Source organism: Pleurodeles waltl, chromosome 8 (assembly GCF_031143425.1).
Source record: "Pleurodeles waltl isolate 20211129_DDA chromosome 8, aPleWal1.hap1.20221129, whole genome shotgun sequence".
NCBI lineage: Eukaryota > Metazoa > Chordata > Amphibia > Caudata > Salamandridae > Pleurodeles > Pleurodeles waltl.
The window spans coordinates 1414680837-1414700224 of record NC_090447.1 but is presented as its reverse complement, the minus strand read 5'-3'; the positions used below and the strand labels follow the sequence as shown (position 1 = coordinate 1414700224).

Sequence of the window (19388 nt, the reverse complement as noted above, 5' to 3'; positions counted from 1 at the left end):
CGTTGGCAAGTCAGCCTGAAAAGTGTGAAATATTCAACCTGCTCTCTCACTCCCCAATGTTGCTTGGCTCCGTCTCCTCCATCTCCACCAAGGATTCTGCCGCCGCTCCCGACCCCATCTGGGCAGTGTCTAAGGCCATGGTGCCATAGTTCTGGATAACAATTTACCTGGTTGCTGGGCTCACCTCACCTGATCTGCCTCCACCGCCTCCGGGCTGCCATCCGCACCCCGGCCCCCGCTCCTCTTGCAGTCAGCTCCTCCAGGATCCCGCCTGATCACGGGGCACCTTTTCCCACATTTCCAGCCATCTCCAGACAGCCTCGGGCAGTCAAAGAAGTGTGATTTCGGATATCATATCATCTGCAGCCAGGCTGGGTACAGAAGCATGTACTTAAGCCCCATCTCTCTCAGATTTTTCTTAACCTTCAGGTAGGATTTCCTGTACCCCCTGGACCTTTTGCCTCTATTTAGGGTGGATGGAGATTTTGAGGGTGTCAAAGTGGGCTTTGTCAGTCTTGCACACAGGACACTGCCTCTGTCTTTGAAATTGAGGACCAGAGTGATGATTGCCCGGGGAGCCCCAGATGGTGTAGTCAGTGCCTTGTGTGCTCGTTCAATGGCAAAGAAATTGGAAAGGTCTTTTGGCTGTAGCACTCCCCGCACCCATTGTTCAACAAAGCGCTCTGACGATCTGCGGTCCACCTGTCTGGATCTCCCGTCTGCATCTTCCACTCAGGGTTCCAGTCTACCGGTCCTGGAAGGTTCCTGCCATCTGCGTTTGTAATGAGGCCACTTCCATTTGAGTCCGCTTATGGACTCCGCTGCCTCATGTATATTTCTGTCACATTGCGTGAGTCTGTGCGGAGCAGACTGACCTTAATTGATACCGATTTGATGTTTTCTTCCAGAGCAACCCTGGAACCCTGGATTGAGGTCAGAAGATCTGCTCTCAATGGTTCACCCTCTGCCAGCTCTGGGCTGGATTCCTGTTGCATCTGTCTGACCCCGCCCATCTGTGTTGTCGTGTAATGCTCCATGGTGTATGGTTGTTAAATTTAAGATTCACACCCCCTGAATGTCACTTTCTAGGCTATGCTTCTGCGCGCACGTTGCATGGTTTAATATTAAAGTCATAATGATCGCGCATGTAATTTATACCAATCCTGGTATATAAAATGGCAAGCGAGGTGTCGCAGTCGAAAACATGATAAACATGCAAACATCAAAAGCCATCAGGCAGTCTCTCAGTGTCAGGTGGACAGGTGCCTGCTCTCCTAGAGTGTGCTGCCGGGGGAGTCAAATCGTCACCATTGCTGTATTCCAATAATCATGAAGAAGCAATGTGGTGCATATCAAATTCATGTTTATGCAGAAATTACCCAGGCAGGAAACAGATCAGAGTCCTTCTGACAACTACTTTTGATTCATCCCTGACATTCAGGACCAGTGACTAAATCATCTAGAACCTCTATCACAAAGCATATCCTGTACTCTAAATATCTCCACTAATGAAGGATCCTAGAGCACAACTTTATATATTTTTTTTACAAATGTAAAAATCATTTCAATATAGGAGGCATCATTCAATATTTTTAAGTTCAGTCAAATCAAATCAGTCATGTGAAGTTATGCTAGACGACAAATATGAACCTAGAGCACCATTGTAAGGTTGAAAATGAAGGACAGAAAGGGTGCTTCCTATGGTAAGGCTATATAATCTAGGTATATAGCTGTAAATTTCTGAGGCAGAAAGGTGAATTTTGAAATAGTGCAGTAGTGCAATGTTTCTCCCACTTGCCCTTTGGACTTGTTAAAAGCAATTTAATGTTGAATCCTGGGACAGGCACATTTATTTCAGAAACTCAATCAATTCTCTAATTTTTCTTGGAAGGCACTTTCACAGAAAAGGTATAATATTTCACATAAATGTGCATTTTATTTGCATGTTGCCATAGAAATGTATATGTTTGCAGTATGGAAAACCAGAGAAACACTTTTTGTGAGTGCGGCTACAAACTTCTAAATGCACTTACAGGCAGGTATAGTGATTAGAGGTAAATTATTAATATTATTTGGACTGATACAGATGTACGTACCCTGCTATAGATGGTCACCATATAAAACTGACAAATGCCGTGGGGAGGTGGGGTAAATGTACGTTTGATTGGGTAATAATGCTGTTTGAAAGGGGAGTATGGGTTTTTATGACCATTCTAGGTGAACCAAAAGAATGAATTGTGCTGACGTGAGTTTTAGATGAGAAGCCTATCAAGTACGGTTCCTGGCTTCAAGCCAAGAAGTGTCACCAAATTTTACATTAAAACATGGCTTTGTCCTAGTGATGTTTGATCTTCTTTATTTTTCTATTGAACTTGACAAATTCTTTTACATTGTTACTGCAATGTGTACACATTTATTTTTAGGTTTATTTTTCGTGAATATATCCACAGAGATCGAGCAGTGGCCTCTTCGAAATACAGTGGTTTGGACCCTAGAGTAATGCCAAGACAGGAATAGCGACCATTAAGTGCTTTCTCAAGGTATGCCTCCTACAATAAAAAGTATCATCCTAACAACAAGATGTTATGCATTACATACACAAAAAACAAAGGAGTGGTAAAATACCATTTTCCGTGCCTCCCTATTCTTGGTTTTGTCCACCCAGGAGTAATTTGTTCTCAAAGTGTTCTGCTTGGATGAGTTGTTTCCTTTCACTGCTGACAGCAGGGAACTCATTTTCCATGTGCATGTTTCTGTATCATTTCACTTTTAGCCCCAAATGGGAGTTCATGGCGTTTTTCTTTTCCCCTGCTTGTCTCTGCATTCAGTGTACCTCCCACCTCCACACTCTTTGTGTGTGTGTGTGTGTGTGTGTGTGTGTGTGTGTGGGTGTGTGTGTGTGTGTGCGTGCGTGTGTGGGTGTGGGTGTGTGTGTGTGTGTGGTCTTCTGGTTGCCTGTCCTTCCCTCCCCCTTTCTCCTAATAGTGTTCATATCTCAATATTCAGCAGCTTCAGGTCTGTTAACAGCCAAGACCTACTGGCTTAGTCAAAGGATCCTCCTTTTGACTACACTCAACCTTTTCAAAAGGCAAAAGCAGTTTTTTTTACCACTTTTCCACATTTTGTTCACTAACAAATTGACCATGGGGTCCTTCTGCATCACTGGGTAAGAGCGCTAAATAAACAGGTGTTTCAGCTCCTTGGTCAGTAGACTTTGGGGCCCTGTCACTGCCCAAGTCTGTCTTGACCCATCCAGGACAGCAGGGGTTAAGAAGTATTCCATCTGCTCCCCTTTCTTCCTTCAACTTCCTGGCTTGAATCATGGACAGGACGGTGACTCCAATTTTCGACACCCCATACGCTGTGTTGGGCCAGCCCTCCTGGCTGTGAATTCCTTTCTTGGTGTCTTCAACAAACTTTTCCATGAGTGCTACCAGCTCGTCTTCTGTGATGGTGTCACTGCGAAACTTCCCTTGGAGATCTTTGCTGCACTTGGCCAAAGCGTGTTGACTTAAAAGACTGGACACATTCACAACCCTCCCTGCGTGAAGAGAGGATTTCTTAAGTTTATTTTAGGAAATGTATCAACAATAACAATATTTAATACAATAATCTAAAATATAAATCTCTTACAATATATTGCATTTATGTTCAAAATAGCCATCAAATACCAAAGATAAAAGCTGTAAAGACCTTTATAAGTGGACTTTATATAGTCATAATTAACAATTCTGAACTATGAACAATGTTTTAATGAACCGGATACTGATTTTCATCTCATGTCCAATCTGTGTTCCTTAGAGCGCCCGATCTCGAACTCCCTGCTTGATCAATATTTAAAGATTTGAGCTTGTAGTACTGTGCGTGATGTCACTTTAGTGTTACTGTCTCTTTAGTGTTATTAGACTTTCTAGTGTTCTGCTTCTTAAATCTCTTACTGTTAAAAGTTGACCATCTACCCCTTAGAGTAGCACACAGGCATTACTGCAATGTGGCAGCCATAACCAGCAAGCCTTTTAAACTACAGCCCTGAGACATCACCTGTTGGTGCATTGTGATGTCAAAATTGCAGCATTGTGGCATCTCTGTAACCAAGGTGGCTCAGCTGGTGTAGGCTCAGTTGGTAGTGTTGAGCCAGTCAGTGTATGGCGTTGGATGAAGCTCATGGTAGTGGAGTAGCAGGTGGGTTATCTTTACCTTTTTAGAGTGTAGCTGAGATTAAAAGAACTTGAGACCACTAATTATCATTGAGAAGAAAGTATCAGACTTTTGTTAAGGCTTGTGTTGTAGATTTGTTTATGAAATCTACCCTGACTAGGATTTATAAAGAAATAATTTTGTTTTAGTCGGATTTAGTTCTCCAATAGGTGGTTCTATGCTTGCTTTAACTTTTAAAAGTAAATATAATTTGACAGAAAGGTGGACTAGTGGTAGTTTCTCCCCACTTAGTCCAAGTTGTTTGATTCTGCCTTCTTCTTACCACTGTTAGCATTCAGCTTGCCGTGCATACATGATGTGCACATCTCACCAGATCTGCCCCACACTCACTACCATCTCCTTAAAAGGCTCTTATTGGTTACACACTTTCCTGTTCATTCTGTGTCTCATCTTCTCTCTTTGGTCTCTCTTCATTTGTGCATCAAGTGTCATGCTCTCCCCCATAAGCCTAACTTGCTTGTTCAAGTTCCTCTATGCCTTTTTGTCATTTTGCCAATGTCTGGTCACGCAAGGCCGAGGACACCCCATGAACTGTCCAGTTCATGGACGTCTTCCAAATGGAAGTAGCAGGGAAGACCAAAAAAACTGTATGAAGTACAGGGGTAGATGAATCTTTCATATTGAGTCAAGGTAGACTTCGAGTTCTGGCATAGCTGAGGCTTATTATACCAAAAGTGTACTTAGACCATCATTATGAGTAATCTGTTGGAGGACAGGTTATGTATGCCACTATAAAAAGAGATGCCACAGGCCTCACCATTTACCGGGCTGTTAACTGCAAACACACGTTTTCTATGCCCAAGCGGGTAAAAGCAAGTCCATTTTGATGCTTTTCTCGCCACGATTCACATGTAGTGGTATTTACCTATCGTTTTCCCCTGTGAATTTTCAGTAAATTTGACTTGACAAAATTCACCTTGGGAAATTTGAGGGGGATGCAGTAATTACTGCTGAGCCTGTGATTCCAATCGCAATCGGAATAAACACAATCCACTGATGATGTAGGCTACAGAGTTTGTATAGCACATCTTGAACGATGCAACAGTTTGTTCTTATTGTGTTGTATTCACTATATTGTTGAGTTTTGTTTCAATGGTATCCACCTCCTTTCATGTGACATTTACTGAGTTCATTCATGAAAGGAGCCCAGAGCCACCCACGCCACCAGCTATTACTGAAAGGTCAACAATGGTTAGTTATTAGTGCAGTAACATGTTGAGGCTCTTGCCTTGCATCACTGCAGAAAAGTTGAAAATAAATAACAGATTCAATGTACCCTCTAATCAGATTTCTTTCCAGATTCTATCAAATTCCATAGAGTTTTCTACCAACTGTGCAATGAAGCCTCAGAACAAACATTGTTAGTGCATGCGAAAGCTGCAAACCTCTGGCTTCATTTATGACGAGCACAACTATTTCTTCAACGATGGAGAGAGAGAAGGTGCTGAGCACATGGAACGGACTTAGGGTCGGGTGTCACATGTCTGTGCAAAACATCACCATATGGAATAGGAAACAGTTGTCTTTACTGATGTACAACATTACAAGCTTAGAGCTTACCATGTGGCTTCATGAGTGGTAACAACTCTGTGCAGACATCTCTGGTAGCAAAAAAGTTGGTTTTCAATGTCACTTCCGCTTGAGTGTGGAATGGAGTCTGATCAGCAGCTTTTTGATTTGTCATGATGAGGAAAAAAAGAAAAAAATCGTTTGAGTTCTTACAAGGCGCTGCTTATACACTTACTGAATTTTCTTTGGTGCACAGACCAAAAATCACGACCCATCCATTGATCCTACTGCATTTGCAAAACTAATTTAACCAAAAGTAATTAGTCACTGTAAAAGATACATGAACAAATACTAACTATTTCAATTCATTTACCTCAAATATTTCCTTTATTTACAGTAAATCTGTATACTTCCTCGTCCCTCAAGTAGAATTGTAACTCCTTCTCCTTCACCACAGTGCCCAAGCAGCCTTTCACAGTGGCTCACGCAGGGGGCTGACATCCCTAGACATTCCACCAAATGTTAGTGCTTAGGATCACATTATTGCCACAATCTATTCAGAGAAGGAAGTTCTTTTTTCAGTAGGTAGTTCTTGCGTTTTTGTTACCATCCTTCTCTCCAACTTTATGTTGTGCGTGACAGGGCTGTATCTGTGTAAATACATGTTAAATGTAAGCCATTTCTGACTGCATGCCAACATGGGCACACTAATACACTGCTGGTCCCTTGTTTTCCTCCATCTGCTCCTTCCACCCACTGCTGCGTTCAGCATGGGGCAATAGGTCAGCCCAATTTAAGCCATTAGATAACTTCACGGTGCTTGACTGCATTTTGCCCTTTCACAAGGAGCACATCCGCACACAGAGCAATTTCCTTTAGAGCCAAAGACCAGTATGGCAATGTGTGTATTGTAACATTATTAAATACACTCCAATTAAAGATTGAAAAGAGTGCTTATTGACAAAGGCAATGACAGCCTCTCAGTCACATCAGCTGTTGATGACATTACATCAGAAACAATTCCATTGTCACAATCAACAGGGGGAATGTGGGGAGGAAGGAATAGTACATTATTGGTAGATATAACATCTAAAATACAAAACTATGACTTTTGACAAGCTTATATAATATTAATATGTTAGACAGTTGTGCTATGGATAAATTATATCCCTTCTTGCCATAAATAAAAGAAGATATGACTCTTGTAGCCTAACTCATAACATTACTCCCTCTGGGCTTTTAGGGGAAAATGTCATTCTTATGCCACGCAGGAACCGCATGTGCTCTGACACTGTGGCCATGTCCATTACCACTGGACCCATCTTGGGACCGTACATCAGAACACACAAAATCTTGACATTGATAACAAGGTGTTAATCTGTCCATCCTCCATGTTCTACCATCCTCCAAAGTTACTACATTTTTCTTCATGTCTACTATTTCCATTGGTTTAGAAAACCTGCTACCACATCTTTGGCGAGAGTTCCAATTACTTGTTTTGGATCCTTTTTTATAATCATACCTTTTCCTGTACCCTTCCTGATGCCTTTTGACTTGATTACTCACTTTGTCTCTATTTACTCATCTAGGTTCTCCACCACCATGCCAGTTCGGGGTCAACTTTGTGCCTGGTATTCTGCCCTGGAGTGCTAAAAATGGTGAAACGTTAGTGACTGAATTCAGTGTTGTATGATAGGACCAGAGCATGTTTTGGAGTGCCTTGTCTGCGGGACGTCCTGACGTGTGCAAGTTGAATGCAATATTTAATCATACGGTTAACACGTTCCACTAAACTGTTTGCTATCGGGCAATACAAAGCTGTTTTATGTTGTTCTATAGACACATTGTTCTAAATATTTACACATTTCTTCTGAAGTGAATTGAATACCATTATCTCATAAATGTATTGGTTAAGAATTTCACGAGAACTTGAGTGGTTATGCTACTAACCACTTTGGTGATACTCCAATGGGATTGATAGTCTACATGTACCAGCATAAATTTACCAGCTCACATAGAGAATTTTAACGGACCAGTGATATAAATGCCAAGTTTGTCCCATGGCTTTGATTGCACACTCGCAGGAGATAACGGTGCCCATCTGGTAATCCTGCTTTTATCACTAAGTACAAATAAGACATTCCCTGACATTGTTTTCTACAATCTTATCCATATTGGGAAACCGGTATGTGGCTCTGACTTTAGATTTAGTTAGACTCCTACCCAAATGACCCTCATGAGGCAATTCTGCTATACCATCCCACAAGTCCTAAGGTGGTACCATCCTGTCCCCTCTCATGACTTTGTTATCAATTATGCTCAATTCTTTTTGCACCGCCCAATAATTCTTGAGGCCTTGATCTACATTATTTGGATTCAAAGGCCATCCCTGACCAATCTTCTCCTTAACACTTAAGAGGGTTAAATCACTCTCCATGCAAGTATCCCACTCCTCTTTTGTGATACCAAGAATAATAATCATAAGTATACATTCTCCTGCGTTGTTCCTATCTATCTCTTCAACTTTGCATGGTAACCTGGATAAGCAATCAGCTAAGGAGTTCTCTGTACCTGGTATATACTCAAATTTGAAATTGTATCCCTCTAGTCCAATAAGCCATTTAGCTACACGAGGAGTAGTATTCTTACTCTCTCCCTTTTGTTGAAAATATATAAACCAAAGGCATATGATCCGTGTGCACAGTAAAAGTTAAATCCGATAGAAAAAAATGTAAATATAAAATAGCCCAAGTACAAGCTAGTGCTTCATGCTCCACAGTAGAATAGTTGCATTGAGCATCTTTTAATGCCCCGGAAGCAAACACTACCATTTTCTCTTCACCATCTACAATTTGTGTCAAAGAGGTTCCAATTCCCTTCCCACTAACATCAGTGGTTAGGGCAGTTTTACACCTGTGTAAAAATGTCCCAAGGATGGGGCACTGATGATAGTTCTCTTGACTGATTCAAAGGATTCTTGGCATTCTATATTCCAAATGAAGTGAGTCCCCTTTTTTAAGAGACTTCTCAGTGGTGCAGTGATGTCTGCAAAATTCCTTACAAATGTTGTCAAGAGAGTGTGTGACCAAAATAATCTACTGTCTGCACATCAATGTAACAATTGTCTTTTTTATGGTTAACCCTGTTTTCTTTGAGTGCTGTTAGAACTTCCCTCAAAGAGTTATTGTGATTGTCTGCCAAATCACCATACATGAGTATATCATCTTGGAAGCATAACACATGTTTTATCCCTTCTAAAACTTGTTGCATAACTCTTTGGAAAACAGCAGCTGCTGACACCAGGCCAAACAGCATATTGCAGTACCTGAAGGCTCTAAATGGACTTATAAATGAAGATGAGGACTTGGAATATTGATGCGACTTTATTTGGTGGTACACTGAAGAGAGGTCAATGACACCAAAGAGTTCGGCCTCTCCAATTACACTTATCATTTCATTTATTCTGGGTAGAGTAAATCTATCCACCCAAATATTATCGTTAAGGTCTCGTAGATCAACACAAAGGGAAACACCCCTCCATCCTGATTTTGGGGTGACCACAATTAGGGCTAACCATAAGGAACTTGTGATGGGTTGCAGCATTGTTTTTAATTTCATTTTATGTTGAAGGTTCTTAAGATGGCCTAACTCATCGGTAAACACTTTTAGAAATTCTTCACACAGTTTCACATTCACCTTTACCTCATTAATAGTTAATACAGGTTCCAGACTATTACGATCAAGCTTGATCACCAAATTTTTCTGATGAGTCCAGCCTAATAAAGTGGACACCTTCTTTGTTAGGAAATGTTTCCCATAGTAGAACAATCTTTAAAAATTATCTACATGTTCACTCACCATTCTTACTAATGGCATATGATCCCCCAGGTTCAATATCCGCTTGAAGAATAACATACTTCTTTTCTTTGATTTCCTCTTGGAAACTATCATAATCAATCAGAGAGAATGGAGAGCATGAATCAGCGTAAACTCTAAACGTTTCTCCATGTAATGTCCCCATTACCTGTTACTTTTCTTGCTACTTGAAATACTTATTTATTTGCACTTTCTCCCAATTCTTCAAGCCCATGCTTATTCTTTTTTTCTTCTTGTTATATTTCCTACATACAACACAGTGTACAGGACAATTGGGAATATTAGCTAGATGGTTGTAGTTTCCTCAGTGATAACATTACAACCTCTCTTTTTTCCTCTTCTGTTTTTTTCTTGAATTTATGTTCACATTTTGTTTCCTATCCCCAGCTTCATCCACTTGCTCCTCCATACAGGAGCAGTCTTTTAGTACATGAAAATTGTCTGAATTGCTGCCCTGCTTCATTTCTCTAATTCACTCTGCAGTATGTTCTATACTTTTAGCTATTTCCACAGCCTCCTTTAAGTCTGGATTGGCAGCCAATAGCTTTTCCTGTATTTTGGGGTTGTTCATGCAACTGACCAATTGGTCCCTAACCATGGAATCACATAACAACCCAAAATCACACATACAAGCCGACCCTCTCAATACCGCAATGTAGCTAGATACTTTTTCATTCTTCCCTTGTACTCTACAGTAAAGCTTGAGTCTTTCTAACCAATATTCACTCTTTGATCAAAATGTTTCTCCAGTTTGTGAAACGTTTTATGATATACATCCTCCTGGGCCTCTTCTCCTTCTTCTTCATTTCCAGAATCCTCCCTTTAAAGCCTTGTGTAGTAATATGTGCTTGTTCCTTAAGGGAGATAATGTTCCCCTCCAATTGCAATGAGATATGAAATGAACAATTTTTCACATTCTTTCCAGGGTATTGTTGGGTCACCTGCCTCATCTAAAAATGGTGGGGGCTGAACCATATTTGCTTTCACCATGTTAACAAGTATAAATAGAAAAGCATGGATGGATACTAAATTGGAAGAATACTGCGTATAATTAATATACTGCCACTAAATTACTAATCCTGAAATTATACTAACAACACTTAACAATAGTTAATATACAGGACTCACCAGTCCCTTTTTTGTGTTTTTTTTCCAAAAGTTTTGTGTTCAACTAAATAGTTAATTTTCCTTCTCGGAACTATAGACAGGAGCGCTCTGGGCTTCATTTATATTTTAGTACCTTCAAGCTGTGCCAGATAAAGCAGAACAGACCACACATGTGGAAACAATAATTAACCAACTGTGCCCAACAGTGTGACAGGCTTAAGGTAGCATGTAAAAGTATAGAGTAGAATACAAGTTGTGCTTATCAGCGTGGCAGGCACCTAATGCAGGATACTCCACTTGAACTCATAAGAAGCAGGAAAATTAACAGCTGTGCCTATCAGTGTGTCAGACACCCAAAGCTATCCGAAAAAAAAAATCGCTTCCTGCATTTCCATTTCAGAAAAGTAGTTGATTTACAGTCAAGTTTTCAAAAATGGTGGTGTGAGGGAGAGAAAGGTACGTGATAAGCGTGTGCTATCAAGAGATCTTCGGAAATTGAAGCTTTGTCCCTCCCCAAAACCCACTCTCATAGAAATTGTTCTATCCATTTAATATTATTGTCTGTCCTATCATTTGTTGTTCTTCTTGGTCCCTCCACATGTATATCTGGTCTTCTAGACAAGTTCTCAAGGTCTTCACATTTCCTTTAAAGCCTTTTCAGTCTTGACTCTTGTTTAGCACAGAACTGAACTTGTGTTTCATGCTATAAAAACTGCTCTTCAAACTGTAGACTATATTCAGATAGTTGGCTATTGTTTTCTGGCAGCTCGTCCACTTTGCCATTTAGATTTTCTAATTTCGTCATGTGACTAGCCTGAATAATTTTGATTTCTTGAACAATATTGTTTAATACTGTTCTGGCAGACAATTCAAAGGGCTCTACATATGTTACAAGTGTCCATGTCTACTTCAATTATGTGTTATGCACTATCAATAGCGTTAATGCCTGTGTGACCTTTCCCCGAGTAAATAATCCTTGTTTGGATTGGATAATTATATCCTTCCATTGCTGATGCGAGGAAACTATTTTTGAATTTTAATATCTTTATAGCATTTGACTTTTCACACTCTGTCGCCTCACCCCTTTCTCTTTTCCCTGTCTCTTCCACTGTTCCAGTTCAACCCCTCACTCTGTCTCCCTTCACAGTTCCAGTCTTTTGCTTTCCACCCCCTCAAACCCCGACCCTGGTCACCCTCTATCTCCTTGCGCTTTGCTGCTGCGGCCCACCCACTTCCCTCCTGTGCCTTGCTTCCCATATGGATTTGTGTGTGCAGAGAGGGAAACATCTTGGAATATTTCAATGCAAGTGAAATGGTGAAACAGAACGTATATATTTTGATCTTTTACTGGTGTTATCAGAGCAGTGATAGAGGCTTACTTTCCATATAGATTTATATGTGCAGAGATAAAAAATGCTGGAATATTTATATGCTAGTAAAAGGGTCTTTTATTGGTGTTGTCAGAGCAGCGGAAGCCTTTCTGGCCATCCATGTCTGCACAAACAGCCTGCAAAGTACTTGCATTTTTAAAAAATTTCCAGCAAGGCAGCCCCCATGTGTTTTTTTATATTGCCACCACATTTCATGACTGCACGAGAGCACACTGGCTGGCCACTTTTGGGTCTCGGCTCCAACCTCTTTATTGCCTTCCCAAGCAAGCAAACGCTTGCTCTGTACGCACCAGCTTTTACTGGCTTCGTCAGACAGCCAAAGATGTTCTTGGTGCATCCCACGGTCCTCCATGTGCCCACACAAGCAGCCAGCAAGACCAAAATCATAACCAAGCTATAGCATACCTTTTCTTCTGCGGTTTACAAGATGAAGTGTGCCTAATGTGGTGTATTTTTAAGAATAAGGGTCTCCTGTACTAAGGCTTTTATCGTTCGCAAATGCTCGTATTTGGTAAATCAGAGGGTTTGCAAATATAAACCCCTTTTTTTTAAATGTAGTAAACACATTTAACGATTTGCAAAAGGTTTTCTGAATTGATAAATCAGTTTAAGAAATATTAAGAAACTCCTATTTGGAAAGGGTGTTTTAAAGGTTTTCCTTACAAATACATATTCCTTAAGGAATATATTAATGTTTTGCTACTGAAATCCAGTTACAAAACTTTAATACTTTACCACACAACTCAAAGGAGGTGGTAACCCATTTGGAAACAAAAAGAAAAGGGATCCCTAAAGGACACTTTCCACTTTGTGAATAGTGAAATAATATTTTTTTAAAGTAGGCAGTGGGCCAATGGACCACTGCCTAATCTTACAAAAAGTTTATAAACAATTTCATTTTCTTGTTTTTAAACGCATTCCGGTTTTCTTCTAGGAAAATGGGCTGCATTTTAAAAAAGCTTGCTTTATTCAAAGCAACACAAACGGTGGTCTGCTGATGTCTGCAGACCACTATGCTTGTGACTGTAGCCAATAGTAGTGGGTAGCATTTTGCGAGCGACCTCATTAATATGTGTTTTATATGTTCTGTATTTATTTATTATTTATTTTATATTATTCTGCTCTTTGTCAACCAACCTATTGCTACGTATGTTGGTTTGCAAAGTAAGAATGCATTTGGTAAAAGCCGGTGAGCAATTTGTTCTGACATGTTTCAGAAGCTGTTGAGCAAATTAGTATAAGCATCATGGGAAAATTACTTTTATTCTGTTTATTGCTCATTTTCTTATTGTAGAGTCCCATACCGCCAGCTTGTTTTTCAGCCCATTCTTTTTAAAAAGTGGATCAGTTGGATTTGCTAATTCTTGTCCATTTCTAGTCAGCATTTTTAAGTGCAGAAAGTAAATCAGTCACTGTGAAAGTAATGAATGTCCCTCAAGGATGAACTAGTAGCTTGATGCGTTGTGTGTCTGTAACAATGAATACGATGTACAAGTTCAACACAAATGCAGTTGTTTTAGAACATCACTAGGAATGGTTACAGTACATGGGAATTCTACTTGCTACGTTCAGTGAGAGCTCATTTTTGCAGAACTCTCTGACTCTTTTTGTTTCTATAGAACTTCAGACAAGTCAAAGTTTCCAAATTTCTCCCAGTGCTAACAGCTAAAGTGAAGTAAGAGAAGAACCACATTTCAGTCCCAAATCACAATTAGATCACAATTAGGGCCAGATTACGAAGCCTAACGAGTAATGGGTACGTTCCATTTTTTTGGGACGCATGCATCTTGCTGACATAAAGACTTGCTGACGTAAAGACTTTGCACTCGTGGCACATGCCAAGGGCATAACAGATGCATATTTCAGCACATCTCTAACTCTGAGAGGTGTTCTGCAGAAGAATGCCAAATGAATACAGGGGACAAAAACGTCCCCTCACAGACCTCAGACTGGTCGCAAGTGTGGATCTGCTGGCACATAAAATGTGGCCACACTTGAGGGGCAGCTTGCCCCTGACTAAGTTGTGGTCTCATGTTTGATTTTGTGTCATGGTGGGTAACAAGGGTTAGACCTTAGGTTACATCTGAAGGACACACACCAACAATTTAACCATACTTCTTCTTCCTCAGCAGATCACAGAATTAACACTAATATGGAAGTGTAACGCTTATAGCACAAAAAATCATTATAGTCACATTCTTTGCATGATCTGATAACTGGTCTAGAAAACAAGCAATTAAGTACAGACTTAATCAACTGCAATTTACCTTTGAAAGCAATTCCTGCATTATTAATCAGAATGTCTATTCCACCATACTCTTTCTTCAAGTAGTCTCTCAGTCTTGTGATACTCTGAGGGTTGTTGATGTCCAGTTGGTGGAAACGAGAATTTAGACCTTCCTCCTCTTTAAGCTTTTTCACAGCCGCTTCACCCAGCTTGGGGTCTCTGGCTGTCAGGTATACATCTCCAATGAATTGCTTGCACAGAGCCCGCACAATTGCCAGTCCGATGCCTTTATTTGCTCCAGTCACCACTGCCACTTTGCTGTTGGCCATAACTGGACTTCCAATCACTAAAGAGAAGGGACATGCCAAAAGAAATAGTATCAAAAAAGAGAAATGCGTACCATCAAATGGGTAAGAAAAAGTTTGCTGAAGGTGTGAGTTACAAATGATCATTGATGTAACATAACATAACAAAATATAACATAACTGGGAGCTCGGCATAATAATCGTTGCCAATGGTGGGAGTTTGTCAAAGTAGAAGACATGCTAAAAATGAGGTGTTCCGGTTCTCTCCTGAGTGAACATATGATGTTAACTATGTCAGTGGTAACAATTTCATGAATAAAAATGAATGAAGCAGTAGCATGCAATGGAATCAACATTGATAATCTCAGGAGGGCTGGGCTGCAGAAGTTCTGCAAGGAGAGGAGGTTAAATGCAGGTAAGAGGGCCACCAAGATGGACTCTTCATAGCACTTGAGGAGGACAAGAGGATGCAGTCCACCTCAGAGGAGCCACAGGATAAAAACACTAAAGAGGAGGGTCTGGACTTAGATTTGGAGGAGAAGGGTCTGGCCAAAAAGGATTTTGAACTGCAACTTCCATCAGAGGAGGACAATTTGCCTATAGGAGAGGACCCCCCTACTAAAGCGAGGAACAGACTGTCCCCTAAAGAATTGGCAGGAGGGTTAAAAGGGAGTTCAGGTTGCAGCTTTCCAAATTTCAAATGGAAGAGAAGCTGGCTCTGGAAGAAAAGAGGCTAACACTGGAAGAAAATAGGCTGGCTCATGAGAGGAACCTAAGCTGGATATCAGAGCCAAGCAGAATCCAGCAACCGCAGTGTCCAATGAAGACAGAAGGGCCCACATTCCCAAGGATATGGTGCCTAACTCTGTTGAGGGGGGGGGGGCAACAAAGTTAAATTGTTTGAGGCCTATGAGGGTGCCCTAGAAATGCAGAGGTTCCTTCAGGAGGATTAGGGGGGGGGGGGGAGGGGCAGTCCCTGGAGTCATATTCACAGTGAACAGAGAGATGCCCTGTTAGTCCTAAGGGTAGGGGACAGGATGAGGTATCTCCTCATGAAGGACACTCTTACCAGGAAGCATCAGCTTATCCCAGAGATGTATAGGCAGAGGTTTAGGGAAGTTTCCCCAACAGTCCTGGGTGGATTTTGTGGATCACGTTTGCAAGACACTTGATGGTTGGGTGAAGAACAGTCATATAAAAGATTTCAAAGGGCTGTACAGTTTGTTTGCAAGAGAGCGCATGTTCAGCAACTGTTTTCCAGAGCTGCACCAACACCTAGTGGATAGTATGCTCACTTGCCCCAGGGACCTTGCTAAGATGGTTGACCTCTCGCTCAGCACCAGCCTCTATAAGAAGGTCTGGTAGTACCAGGGAGTGACTCCAGGAACAGTGGTTCAGCTTTCCCCAGCAGAGAGAGGGGCCTTTTAAGAGAGATACAGACAGATCCCAGAGTAAAGTGGGGGAAAGAGTTCCCATGCCTCTTCCGAGAAATAGGGAGGAGGTTCTGGTGGGCCATGGCCCAAGATTCCCCATTTCCATTCGTAGTGCTTTGATCGTTCTCAGCTAAGGCACAAGCCCTACATGGTGGCCAATGCACTCTTAGTGGTAAGTAGTCACTAGGGGTACGTTTTAGAGCATGCCCTAATCTTCCTTAGTTGGGAGGTAGACTCAAAGGGTAGACTTGTGATACCTGAGAATGGGAGTCGTCATTTCCACCAGGTGAAAGTGAATGGGATCCCTGTCAGTGCTATGAGGGATACTGGTGCCAGCCAGACCATGGTGGTGGAAAGGCTGTTTTCCTCAGATCTGTACATCGGACAAGTGCGTAGGGTGAGTCGGGCATTGGGCTGGACTTTGTCCGCCCTATGGCGCGAGGTAGGGAAGTTACCCTGAGGAGGGCCACAGTGTGTTATTTAAGTGTTGTGGTTGCATGTAAGGAATTTAGAATGGAAGGGTATTCTAGCCCAGCTATGAAATGTTGTTGTAGGTTCCATGGTCAGAGGTAGTTACACCTAGACTGGAGCTGCTGCCTGACCTATGGATGAGATGCTCTTTGAATAAAGAACCTTCTATCATCTCAAGGGATTTTGAGTACTTTAGTGCACTAGCACTAGCAACAAGTGGAGAAAAGCAACTCAACATACTCCTGCCATCCCTGCGTATTTTCACAATGCTTTCAACATTTTCTAGGGATTTTGATCAAGTATATCTGGAGCGGTTATGTGCCAAGTACACCATTGGATTCAGAGGGCACAGGTATTTTCTACAAAGAATCCTGTAAGTACTGTGTTATACCTTTTCACCTGTTCAATTGTTTTACTTTTCCTCACGTCACGACAAGCTTGTGCCTGCATTTTTCGAATTTTATTACAAGACAGGAGGCTCGTATTATGCTTTTCTTTTCATGCTTTATTTCAAACAGCAGCCAAGAACTACAAATCCCAGAATCCCTGGGGAAAAAAACTACAAAACTGCGTCATAATGGGGCCAACCAATCACACAACGAGCCCCATATTAACTATCTTGACTGAGAGCACCAAGCCCTATTTTCTTGCTGCTCGCAGTCAAGATACTCGGCGCGCATTTATATTTCCTATTTCATGATGTTGTTTATTTAATGTATTTCTAACATTTATTGCCGTATTACTTAGGTTGTTATTTGTTGTTACTCGTGTTGAACTGTATTCCGCGTTATTTTTCACTCAAGCGCGCTCCTGCGCTTCATTTGCGCTGTTTCGCGCTATCAGGCCGGCTGTCAGAATGTTCTATTTAACGTTCTAACAGCCGCGCCTCAGTCAAAGGCATTCCTGGCATTCTGCTAACACGTTCGGCAGCGTGTGCTTTGAATTCGGTCACGCTCAACTGCTTTTATCGAGCATTCTTCACGATTCCTTTCCGCCTCATTAAGCGGCTGCACAGCGTGTTCCTCTTCACACGCTTGATTGCTTTCTTTAAACAAATGTTTAAGGAAGAATTTTCCTTCAGCTTCGTTACACGCTTGGCTGTATTCCAAGCGTCTTTACCCTCAGGTTAGTGGCACGTCCTTCTTACACCACCCGGCCAGCCTCTCCAGGCATTCACTCCCCTTTACAATACCAGCTTTTTAACCCCTTCTTGATTGATTTTCTTTGGTTTAACAGGATTATTACCTGTTTCTTCACCACTTTATCGATTTTAACCATTTTTTCTCTCTAATACTACCCTTTTTTCCCCCCATTATGTCAGAGGAAGACCAAACCCAATCCATTAAGGATAATTTGAAATCCTTTATTAAGGATTCAGTCCAACACGCTGTTTCAGTGTCTATGTTGGACATTTCCAAACATTTGGAAGCCTCTTATTTCTAAAATGCTTCACGCACCTAAGGCGAATCCTCTTTTGAAAGGTAAGAAACGTGTGTCTCATTCTCATGAGATTTCAAAAGGCGTTTCTAATAATTCTGGGCCTCCAACCCGAGAGGCGAATTCCTCGGGGCTCCTCTCCTCCCCCCTTAATATTCTTCATTTACGGGACACAGACAGTGATGGGGACAATGTCTTAAAGGACACAGTAAATGATGATTTTTATGATGGGCCTCCGGAGAAAAGGCGTACAATTTCTCCTCATGAGTCTTCCCCTCACTTAGTGCCCGAAGATCTGGTGGACCCCGATGGTGACCCCATGTTTGACCCTACTTCCATCCATCATTCCAATTCCTCTGAGTGGTTTCCCTCCGACCATGTTTCGGATTATGTTTCCTTTTATCTCCGCCATCCCCTGGACAAGTCATCCAGAAATAAATTAAAATCTGAATGTCCCAGACCCTCTCTTCCTTGTAAGATTACAGACTCCCCCGCCATTGACCCCAATATGCTACTCTTCTTAACAAAATTTGGGAAAGACCCTAAAAAAGGAGTTGACCGGGCCTGGTCAAATTGTCAGGACAGACTTCTAGACTTGGTTGGTCCCCTCACCAGGATTCACAAGTGGATCCAGATATCCTCTCCAATTGGGCTCAACAGGCGATTTGCATGTTGGGCAATACCAACTCCTACATTTCACAAGAACGCCGCAAAAGCCTTCTCCTCAGGATTGACCCCAAGCTTAGCTCTCTTGCTTCCAAGGAAGAAGGCATTAAGGCTGATGGTCTTCTTTTTGGAGACTCCTTCATAAAAGAGATGAGCAAGTACGTCTCTACCTTCAACTCCCTGGATAAAGCCCATTCTTCCATGAAAATAATTTTTTCCAATCGGGTTTTTGGAAGGGCCGGCAAAGGAAGGAGTCGTTTTGCTGGCCGCTTCTCAGCAAGAGGTCAATCCTTCAACAGAGGCTCCTACTTCCAAACCAACCAGCTCGACGTCTACCAAGGATACAAACCCAAATTCTACCCCCACAGGTTCGGCGGCGGCCGTAACAGGGGTTACAGAGCCAAAGGAGAACACCTTGCAGGTAAGAACTTTCAGTTCTGGCCTTCCTCCTGTAGGAGGCAGACTAGCTTTGTGTTTAAATGTTTGGTTGTCAATAACTTCCGATCCTTGGGTAATGCAGACCGTCCAAGGCTATTGCATAGATCTCTATCAGACCCCTTGTCAGCCCTTTCTTCCTCGTCCTCTCCTTTTTTCTCGCGAACAATCTCGCCTCATTCAGGATGAGATACAGGCTTTACTATCAAAGCAAGCTATAGAAGAAGTGGTGCGCGACCCTTCCGGGTTTCTCAGCAATATCATTTCAAGATGAAAACTATACTCCATCTCAGGGATCTCTTCCTTCACAACA

At 41.7% G+C, this 19388-nt stretch overlaps 1 protein-coding gene across 2 annotated transcripts in view; it reads right to left on the bottom strand.

Annotated features, from left to right (window-relative positions):
• Window positions 1–2339: 2339 nt before the first annotated feature.
• LOC138248697 (carbonyl reductase [NADPH] 1-like) overlaps window positions 2340–19388 on the bottom strand; it is a 50743-nt gene continuing 33694 nt past the window's right edge. For both annotated transcript variants that reach the window (XM_069202518.1, XM_069202517.1), the window contains exons 2-4: window positions 14369–14674; window positions 5779–5886; window positions 2340–3541 (exon numbers count right to left, since the gene is read on the bottom strand). In XM_069202518.1, coding sequence (XP_069058619.1) covers window positions 3105–3541; window positions 5779–5886; window positions 14369–14657 — 834 coding nt within the window. In that variant the 5' untranslated portion in view covers window positions 14658–14674 and the 3' untranslated portion in view covers window positions 2340–3104. The remainder of the gene's footprint in view (window positions 3542–5778; window positions 5887–14368; window positions 14675–19388) is intronic.